This window comes from Pseudomyrmex gracilis, unplaced genomic scaffold (assembly GCF_002006095.1).
Source record: "Pseudomyrmex gracilis isolate BER0280 unplaced genomic scaffold, ASM200609v1 scaffold_3068, whole genome shotgun sequence".
In the NCBI taxonomy this organism is placed as follows: domain Eukaryota; kingdom Metazoa; phylum Arthropoda; class Insecta; order Hymenoptera; family Formicidae; genus Pseudomyrmex; species Pseudomyrmex gracilis.
The window spans coordinates 1-10,932 of NW_018023652.1; the positions used below are offsets into that span (position 1 = coordinate 1).

At 51.7% G+C, this 10,932-nt stretch overlaps 1 protein-coding gene across 1 annotated transcript; it reads left to right on the forward strand.

The window, feature by feature from the left end:
• Positions 1–7,549: 7,549 nt before the first annotated feature.
• On the forward strand, positions 7,550–8,539 carry LOC109863077 (the record flags this gene model as incomplete). Its single annotated transcript, XM_020443260.1, has 2 exons — positions 7,550–7,723; positions 8,228–8,539. Coding segments are annotated over exons 1-2 (486 nt in total), but the record flags the coding sequence as incomplete, so codon positions are not given.
• Positions 8,540–10,932: the final 2,393 nt, after the last annotated feature.

A 10,932-nucleotide genomic window follows, 5' to 3' on the forward strand; every position in this document is an offset into this window, starting at 1 on the left:
CCGGGTCTCCCGTCAGTCCGCCGCCCCGGCAGTGGTCGGATAAGAGATGAGCGCGGTGGGGGGTCTTTCCTGTGCCGGGGGTGGTACCGTCTACCCCCGGGGGGTGTTTTAAGGGGGGTCTCTCCGGCCCCTTAACCACCGCGCGGGCCGTGACGGGCAAGGGTGGGGACTCTTGTCCGTCCTGCACGCGGCCCAGAAAAGGGGCGGCGCGACGGAGCGCGTCCTATCGTACCGCCGGTTGCAGAGATGAGCGACAACTCGCGAGCCCCAGGGAGGACCCGGCAGAGTTCATTAAGTTGAGGTTCAGGGTCCCCTCCTACTAAGGGCGGAGTAGGCGCGCCATGGGGGGTTTTAGTGGGTATACCTCCTCCCGCTTGAGGGTGGGAAGAGGGAGTCCCACATAACTCTGGTCCTTCCCCGGGGCCAGGGTATACGTAATGTATTTCCCCCCATGTAAATAAAAAAAAAAAAAAAAAAAAAAAAAAAGTTGTGACCGGGGTTAGATACTAATTTGGCCGAGTACTCACGTTTTACGCCATCCGTCACAGTCGCCAGGTATTTTAACCTCCACAAATACCAAGGTGTAACTCCTCTTTATTTGTTCCTTTTTCCAGATAGCTCGCTGAATCGCCTCTCGGATTTAGGATTTCTCGACAGGAAGGACGGAATAGAAAACACAGAACACTTGCACGCAATTTTTCGCGTAAGTATATCATATATTCACTTATTTTTCTTGATCAAACTATTACATAAACTGTCTTATCATTACGTACATACGATGCACTTAATTTTCTTTTTCCTCGAGCAACGACAAACGGGTTTTTTGGCACAACATGCGGAACACGTCCGTCGCGTGTGTCGGTTTGTTCGCAACTAACTCGGGCGCCGCACTCCTTCTTCCTCGCGCAAGCCGACTCCGCCGGTACGAAGTAGTTTCCCTCGCGCATGCGCAGTGACCATCCCTCTCGCTAAAACCTCCGACATAAGGAATATATATGTTGTGTTTTTTCTGTGCGGGTGACTGTCGTGTGTGTTGTGTATGTTTGGTCCCTCTGAATGTTTGAGTGTATATATGTATGTAAGTTGGATGTTGTGATTAACGAGTATAACTATATGAATACGAAGTGTGGTTGATGCTCGTGTAAATTGTGTATGTACGGGTCCTTATGTGTGTCTGTCTATGTATAGTGTACGTGAGTTAAAAGTTGTGACTAACAAGTATAATTGTGTGTGCGTGAAGTTGAGTGATACTAGTGTGAATAATGTATGAATGAGTCCTTATGTGCGTCTGTTTGTGTATGACGTATGTGAGTTGAATGTTATGATTAACGTGTATAAATGTGTGTGCATGAAGTGTGCGTGGTGTTAGTGTGAATGGTGTATGTATGGACTCTTATGCAAGTGTTGGAGTGTGTATGTATAGTGTAACTAATGTTGTGATTAAATGCCAAAATTTTGTATACGTGACGTGTGGGTGATGCTTGTGTGAGTGATGTGTAAATGGTTCCTTATGCAAAAGTTTGGGTCTAAACTTACACTAATACTCCTACCTATTTGTTATACAAACTGATAGAACTGTCTTAATACTAACTTGTTATACGTATCCTTATGTGTCAAACTACATATATATATATATATATATATATATATATATATATAAGGAAAGAGTACTTATACGTATATATCTATATAATCATAAAATATAAAAGGAATAAAAAATAAATAAAAAATAAAAAACAAATCTTAACCCAGAAAACCAAACTCTTCTCCTGTTCCTTCATCTTCTCTCCTCTTAACAGCTGGGCTGGTGTTCCCTAGGGTCCAGGTCACAAGGTTAGGTTGAAGGAGCCCGGAAGAAGGTCCGCCGTCTCTTCGTGAACGTGGTGCACGCGGTGGCCCTGTATGAGTCACTGCTGTGGGCGAAAGTCGCAGCGGGGGCGGGCGCACGGAGCAAGTTTGGTTTGTACCGAGCGGCCCAAAGAGCAGTCGCCCTCCGCGTGATACGCGGCTTCCGCACCGTAGCCACGGCGGGCGTGTTAGCGGAGATATCTCCCCTCGCCCTCCTCGCACCAATGTACTCAGCGAAAATATCTTGCCGAGTCGAACTGTTGCAGAAAGGCGTGGAGAGAGACGGTCTTCGGGAGGCCCTCGCCAACGCAAAGCGCCAAGCCTGGCGACAGCTGCTCCACGATTGGGAGCAGCGCCTGGACGAGCCGCGCGCGGCCGCCTAGGCAGTCGTCCAGGTGGTCCGGCCCCATCTCGAGGTGTGGCTAGAGCAAGGGGCCGGACGCCTCACCTACCGTGTGACACAGGTGCTCATCGGGCACGACTGCTTTGGTGAGTACTTGTGTCGTATAGGAAAGGAGCCGACGGCACAGTGCCACGAGTGCAAGGCGGTTAGCGACTCGGCGCGGCACACTGTGGAGCACTGTCCACAGTGATCCGATGAGCGCCGGGAGCTGGTCGCCAAAATAGATGCGGGTCTGTCTCTGGAGGGCCTGATGAGGGCGTTAGCCTCCAGAACAGAAAGATGAGTAGGGAGCCGTAGTCTTCTTCTGTTCCGCGGTGATGGAGCAGAAGAAAGCTGCGGAGAGGGAGAGGGAGCAAGCTCCTCTTCCTCAAGGGAGGAAGGCCTCGGAGGCGGGCGCGAGCGGGCGACAGGGCGTCCGTTCCCCGCGCGCGTCCTCGGGGTCAAAAAGCTCCCCAATGATAATAATTCCCCTCCCCCATCATAGCGTGTAGGGAGGAAAACCGAGGCGGCGGACTCGTGGAGGAGTCGGGTCCCCTGAGTAGCCCGTCGTTCTAACAGGGACACGTTGTAAAGTAGAAGCGCAGCAGCCCTTGAGTGGAACCGTCCAACTAGGGGGGATTCTGCCGCGGGGACCGTGACAGGTCGGGGTGGGGGTCCCGGCTTGTCCTGCACACGGTCCCGAGTTGGGACAACGCGGCGGCGTGTGTCCCATCGCGTCGTCAAAGCTGAGACTGACAAAGGGGAGAACTTTTGTTCCCCCTCCCAGTAGTCAGAATAGCCCGAGGGAGGGTCCCGACAGAATCCTTACCAGGGGTCCGGGTCCTTCCTTTAGAGGGGCTGAGTAGGCACACCTTGAAGGTTTTAGTGAGTATACCTCCCTTATTTTGCGGGATGAGGGAGGGACTCTCACATTACTCTGGCCATCTTCTCCCGAGGCCAGGGAATCCATAAAGAATTTCCTCCAAGCAAAAAAAAAAATTGAAGAAGCCCTCGGGGAATGGTGTGCCACCTTGTCGTGGTTCCCGAGCTTGAGCGCCGTGTTGATCTGGGAGTTATGCCGGCAGGAACTTCGGTTTCTGGCAGGGTCACTCTTGCCGGACAGGTCCACGGGGAGCGGCTAGACCAAAAGCACACCCGGGCAAACCGGGCTTGTCAGCCCCTGTGTGGACAGCCGGCCTAGGTGAAGGCCACACCGAAATCAAACCAACCTACCGGACCAGGAGATTCGGAACTCCAGGTCCCAGCGCTTGAGTGGTATCGTCCCGGCCACCCCTGGGTCGTCATCCCACGACGAGCTCTGCGTCGCTTGCCCCGCAAGGGTGACGCAGAATACTGCGTCTGCGAAGACTGATGCTGATGCGCCAGCATGTAAAAGGAGCGGTTCTTTCTGCTTTGGTACACGTGACCACAGTAGCAGAAGTCGCACCAAGAGTTATAGACGTATAGTCTATAACTCAGAGACAGAGGAAGAAGATTCTGGCGGCGGAAAACAACATCTTTTTGCTCCCACAACGGCTTAACCACCATCCGGCCCCTCCACCATGTTCGGGGACAAATCGGACAGTTGTCGGGGCAAACCCGAAGTTGCTCCATCCGAGCCAGCTGATTCTCCTCTTTCGCGAGACGCCGACTCTGATTCAAACAAAGCGCCTCTGCATGGAGATGCAGCAGCGCGAGATGGAGCTACGAGCAGAGAGGGAGCTGGCCGAAGATTTTGACGCGATCCGCGTATCAACAAGGTCAGCTCTTTCCAGTCGGCTCTCTTCTCTTAATCGAGTGGAGAGCAGTTGCGCTAAAGACGCTCCATCGCGGACGCTCATTTCCCGGGACATGCCAACGTCCCAAGTGGTTGAACAAGCCGCTAAGAAAGCGGAGGCTGTCCGGCAACTGGCAGTAAGATCGAAGCGCCTTAAGGGCACTTACGTCCGGTTCAAGGAGGCGGCGTCCGGCCTGTAAGAGGCGGTATTTATTGTCGCGGATCGGTTGGACACCACGAGCAAGGTCCAGCGCCTCGACGCGCTCAACACTAAGTTAAGCGCAGAAGTCACCGGCCTGCGCGATAAGGTCTCCTCCCTGGAAAGAGAGAAAGGCGCTGTTCAGGCTAAATTGAACAGCGTCCTAAAAGAAAACGGTCTTCAAGGGGAGGTTGATGCTCTTCACGAGGAGATGAGAGACATGAAAAAAAAACTCATGTCCCTCAAAATGGGCGAAGCTAAAGGAGGTAAAGAGCCGAAATAAACCGTCTCAACGTTCGGCCTCGTCTCCTTTGCCTAAAGCCACCTCTCCACAGAACAGAAGAAGGGAACCACATGGGTCGTCTCCCTCCTCGGTGCCGGAGGAACGTAGGGCTGAGACCACGCTTCTGCCGCCCTGTAGAGATCCCGACCGGAGTTCTCAACAGGAGATGCCCTCAGCATCTACCTGCGACTCCCCGGTCCCGCCCGCGGTGGCCGCCGGAGAACTAAGATCCCTTCGCGATATGGAGAGTCGCGTGATGGACGCTGTGAGAAGTCAGCTTTCAATCTTTTGGAAGCAGCTCCATCACCGACTCTCGGTGCCAACGGAGGAGCGAGTGGCCTCGTGGCTCTGGCCCGAGGCAAAGACGCCGCTGTCGGGAGGATAAGCGCAAAGCAGCGCTGCTGCCGCAGCCACTCCTCCTGACGGCGGTCCCTCTTCTTCCGGCAAACGGGAAAAGAAAAAGAAAAAGAAGAAGAAAGGGAAAAGGCAGACGGGGGACAAAGGGTCCGCCGAACGAGTTATTGCGGCTTCTTCTATGGCCCAGAATCAACCATCCTCCTCTCGTCTCTTTTCCAAACAGCAACTTCTTTCTGCCCCACCAAAAGAGACGTGGTCTCAGGTGGTGGGAAGAAAGAGCAAGGAGGGGAAGCGGACACAGGGACTGGTTCCGGCCCCCACATCAACGCCTCCCCCTCGCACGGGTAGGGACGCGAATCCCGCTGCTCCGAGCGTTAAGCCAGGGCAGCGTCCGTCCCAAACTAAAGTAGGGAAACTCTTTTGTTACGCGGCCATTACGCTGACCTCCCTCTCGGGCTCCAACAAGGCCGTGAAGAAAGCAATGGCCGAGGCGAGGGCCAAACTAAAGTTGGCGGACTTCGGTATAACCGAGGTCCGACCAAAGAGAGCCATCACCAGGGCCCTCATTATTGAGATTTCCGGTGAGGACAGCGAGACCAGGGCGGATTAGCTCTGTACAACAATGTCCCCCTTGGTCTCGAAGTTTGGGGTACGGGTCGCGAGGCCAGTCAAGACCGCAAAGTTGCGGGTAAGGGGCCTCGACAATTCCGTCACCCCTGAGGAAATTAGGGCCGCCGTGGTAGCTATTGGGAGTTGTCGGTCAACCGATGTGAAGGTAGGCCGAGCTCGCGCTTCCCCCAACAGGCTATACTCGGCTTGGATCCAGTGTCCGATCGCAGCGGCAAAGAAGATTACGGACACTGGATTCCTCGCGGTGGGGTGGGTGCGCACGCCGGTAGATGTCCTTGACCGCTGCTCTCTGCAATGTCACAAATGACTCCGGCGAGGGCACGTCATGGCGACGTGCACATACACCGCGTCGGAAGAGGACAAGAGGGGTCGGTGTTACCGGTGCAGCGACCGAAGTCACCGCGTAGCAGAATGCGGGTCGGCGCCAAAGTGCCCCCTATGCTCCGACCTCGGCCGCCCTGCGGCTCACTGTCTGGGCAGCAAGGTCTGCGCCCCTATCTCCTGCAAGGGGAAACAAAGAGCCGCAGCTAGAGGCGGAGCACAACCCGCCTCCAAAGATGTCTTTGCTGCCGTTGCGGGAACATCAACGGCAGCAGAGGGGGAGAGTCAACCTCTCCCCGTGAGTAGCGTCCTGGAGGAGGAGATGAAGATGGACACACTACAGTAATGGCGATCCTTCTCCAGGGCAATCTTAATCACTCCCGCGAGGCCCAGGATCTGATGATCCAAAGCCTCGCGGAAATTAACGGGCTTATCGCGGTCGTAGCCCTACAACGTCCCCGACCACTCGTCGTGGTCGAGGTCGGAGGACGGCTCTGTTGCGACATATTTTCAAGGAGTGGGAGGGTTAGAGTCCTTTGTCTTTTCTCCCCTGGAAAAAGGCAGGGGACTCATAGTGGTCCAGTGGAGAGAACTGGTGGTTGTGAGAGTGTACTTCTCGCCGTCAAGGCCCTTTTTAGAGTTCGAGGCGTTCCTAGACGATCTGAGTCGTGTCGTTCTCCGACACTCAGCCTGTCCAGTGCTAGTCCTGAGGGACTTCAACTCTAAGTCGGTGACTTGAGATTCCTCCAGAACGGACGCAAGAGGAAGGGCCCTAGAGAACTGTGCAGCAGCCTGTGGGCTCGCCGTACTAAATCGGGGCTCACAGCACACGTGCGTCAGGCGCAACGGAGGGTCCATTGTAGACTTTGCCCTTGCTTCCCCGAGCGCCATCCGCCGTGTGAACGAATGGTGAGTCAAAGACGATTTGGAAACCCTTTAAAACCATCGCTACATCACGATGAAGGTATTTGTACTCCCTGATCGCCTTCGGGGCTGGCGTCGGACGACCCTCGTTCCAGGGGTAGGTCCTCAAAAAACTGGACCCACAATTCCTGTCAGCCGCTGCTCAGATTGCGGCATGGCCAACTCCACCGGCCATGCCACGGGATCTCCAGGCGGAACTTCGGTGATTCCGAGAGACGCTAGTCGCCTTTTGCGACACAGCTATGCCCCACAGACCCCCGAATCGGAGGACGGCGTACTGGTGGACGGATGAAATAGCCTCCCTGAAGGTGGAGTGCATCCGGTCCAAAAACCAGTACACTCGCGCCCGTCGCCAAAGAACCGGCGACGTGGCAGCAAGAGCAGCGGAGGCGTACAAAAAGTATTGCGAAGCCCGCAAAGCTTTGTACCGCCCAAGTCAGGCAAAGTTCAAAGCGTGGTCAGAGCTCCTAGAGACTCTCGACGCAGATCCCTGGGGGCGCCCACACAGGCTTGTCATGAACAAGCTACGGCCGTGGACGCCCCCGATCACGGAGAGCTCGATCTCTAGCTCCTGGAGAGGGTTGTTTCCACCCTCTTCCCTAGCAGGAGAAGTTATTGGCCCTCCCAGGAGCCAGAGTTGGACTCGGTAGAGTGGTCTAACGAACTGGGGGTAACGGAGGAGAAACTTTGCCGGGCCGTCCGTCGGATGACGCGTAAAAACACCGCGCCCGGTCTCGACGGCGTGTCCGGAAAAGTCTTGAGCTTTGCCTGACAGAAGTCCCTGGGAGCCCGTCTCAGGCAGATCCTCACCGACTGCCTAAGGACGGGATGGTTCCTCCCGGAATGGAAGAGGGCCAGACTGGTCCTCCTCCGAAAAGAGGGCAAGCCGACGGACTCGCCGTCCGCATACCGGCCGTTTACTCAATGAGGCTGGCAAGCTCCTGGAGCGCATTGTCGCAAACCGCTTCACCGAACATCTGGCCGACTGCCAGTTTGGATTCCGTGAGGAACAATCGACGGTGGACGTGATCTTCCGCCTAAAGTCCCTCACGGACGCGTCGATCAGGCAGAAGGAGAGGGCGTTGGCAGTGTCGCTGGATATCTCCAACGCCTTTAACTCCCTCCGAACCTCGGGGGGCCCGGGGAAGAAAGTCCGCCGTCTCTTTGTGAACGTGGTGCGCGCGGTGGCCCTGTATGGACCATCGCTGAAGGCGAAAGTCGCAGCGGGGGCGGGCGCACGGAGCAAGTTTGGTTTGTACCGAGCGGCCCAAAGAGCAGTCGCCCTCCGCGTGATACGCGGCTTCCGCACCGTAGCCACGGCGGGCGTGTTAGCGGAGATATCTCCCCTCGCCCTCCTCGCACCAATGTACTCAGCGAAAATATCTTGCCGAGTCAAACTGTTGCAGGAGGGCGTAGAGAGAGACGGTCTTCGGGAGGCCCTCGCCAACGAAAAGTGCTAGGCCTGGCGACAGCTGCTCCACGATTGGGAAACGTGCGGTCGCCCAGGCAGTCGTCCAGGTGGTCCAGCTCCACCTTGAAGTGTGGCTAGAGCAGGGGGTCGGACGCCTCACCTATCGGGTGACGCAGGTGCTCATCAGGCACGGTTGCTTCGGTGAGTATCTGTGTCGTATAAGGAAGGAGCCGATAGCACAGTGCCACGAGTGCGGGGCGGCCAGCGACTCGGTGCGGCACACTGTGGAGCATTGTCCACAGTGGGCCAATGAGCGCCGAGAGCTGACCGCCAAAATAGGAGATGACTTGTCCCTGGAAGGCTTGATGAGGGTGTTGGTCTTCAGGGACAAAGATGAGTGGGAAGCCGTAGTCTCTTTCTGTTCCGCGGTGATGAAGCAGGAGGCTGCGGAGAGGGAGAGAGAGAGAGCTCCCCGCGCTCGTTCTCGGGGTCAAAGGCCTCCCCAATGACAGTAATTTTCCTTCTCCTATCAGTGTATGGGGAGAGAAGTCGGGGCGGCGGACTCGTGGGGGGACCGAGTCCCCTGAGTAGCCCGCCGCCCCCAACAGGGACACGTTGCGGAGTAGAAGCGCGGCAGCCCATGGACGGAACTACCAGAAGGACCGGCGTCTACCCAGGGGGATTCTGCCGCGGGGACCGTGACAAGTCGGGATAGGGGCCCCGGCCTGTCTTGCACGCAGTGGGGACGACGCGGCGGCGTGTGTCCCGTCGCGTCGTCAAAACAGAGAATGACAGAGGAGAGAACGTTACAAGTTCTCTCCTTCCAGTAATCAAAAGAGCCCGAGGGAGGGTCTCGACAGAGTCCTCACCAGGGGTTCCGGGTTCCTCCCTCAAACGGGCTGAGTAGGCACACCTTGGAAGTTTTAGTGAGTATACCTCCCTTATTTTGCGAGGTGAAGGAAGAACTCCCACATAATCCTGGCCATCTCCTCCAAGGCCAGGGTATCTATAAAGGATTTTCTCCAAGTAAAAAAAAAGATTAGGGTAGGTTAGGTTAAGTTTTTTCGGAGAGATTGCAGGAGATAGGGCTTCGCCTGCAGGGAAGCGCAGCCCTTCCTGCCTACACACTTACAACACGCACAAATAGAACAACATAAAGAATAAAGTGTAATTATAAGATAAATTTAACTAAAAGTTTTGGTGAATATCTCAAAAACTAAAGCCGAGCGGCAGTCATATGTATAAAGAAAATTTATTCAGAATGTTGATCTTGACAATATATTTTTAAGGTCATCAAAATCGGTGAGATCCCCCCTAATGTAAATAATTACCATAAATATATATTCATATAAATAAAAATAAATATAAATATATAAATATATATTTAGAATTTTTTAGAGAAAAAAAGAAGTGTAAATTTTTTACACTTGATTATTTGAATTAAAATTTTAATTTGTAAATTCATATAGAATGGTATACTTGCATTACATATATGAAAATACCTATTTTTCCTTTCCAACTAATTTAGAAATAAATATATTTAAGCTTAAAATTTTAACACATTTATAAAAATGACTTAAAACATCTTGTGTAATCTTTAAATGTTTTAATTGTTATCATTATTTAATGAAAGACATGTATCGATTTAAACTGTTGTACTTGCAAAATATATCAAAGGATTTTTATATGTTTAAGAGAAGAAGTTCATTAATGTGTAACAAAGTTTCAAGCTTGTATGTATTAATGCATTTTACCAGTATGTACCTGAGCGAATGCCGTAGCGACAGCACCACTGACAATCGCGAGAAGATTTCGCTCTATCCATTCCTCACCAGCCTGTATGCATCCTTTCTCGTAAATCACTTTGGCGACTTCAAAGTTCTGAAAAAAGAAAGGAAACGGCTACTTCACTTACCGGTCACGGTTGCTTTCCAATACGCGCTATAGTTACAGTTGTTAATCCAGGAGAATTCGATGACGATGACGTTAAGTTCCGTGGAAAAAGGATATAATAAAGGTTTCCGTGAAGAAAGGATAATTACTGTTTTTTTTTATATAACTTGGTATTTTTTAGTTGTTTGTCTATTGGTTTTTACTTCAATATGCTCGTAATCATTTTTCAAACATTCGTCGCAATATATGTTTTATTATATGCGAGAACTATTGCACTGCATGATCATTATGCAGAATATTTACCTATTAAAGCTACACAGAAACAACTTCTGTATAGCTCCAAGCTATATAGAAACAAAGGTTTTCTTAATTTGTGTTCAAAATCATTTTGTTTTATTTTATTTTTATAACATTTTTATAACATTTATTTATTATACAAATAAATTCTAACATTAAAAATCGTTTAGTTTATAGTATTTTGATATACATTGATTGTTGATACCAAAATACTTGAATGAAAACTTACGAGAACTAAAAAGATTAAATTTATTAAATTAATAAAAAAGAATATAAGATTCTTCGGGCCTCTAAAGTCTATTAAAATAACGAAATAAATTAAATTCAAATCGAGTTGTTTGGGCCGTTTTGCAAGATGTTATGCAGAGAATGTGCTTGAATATATATACAGGGTGTCCCAGAATTGGTTTAACATCTCTCGTAGACAGGTAGAAGGAATAAAACTGAGGTGAAAAGTCCTATACCATTTTGCTAGATTCGCAATAGGTACCGAAATCTTAATTAACAAAGATCCGCGAATAAGCGTGCATCGGGCTGTCTTACGCGCGTAGGACAGCCCGGCGCGCTTCACACAATTACATTTTAATATGTATATGTTATAGTATATGCT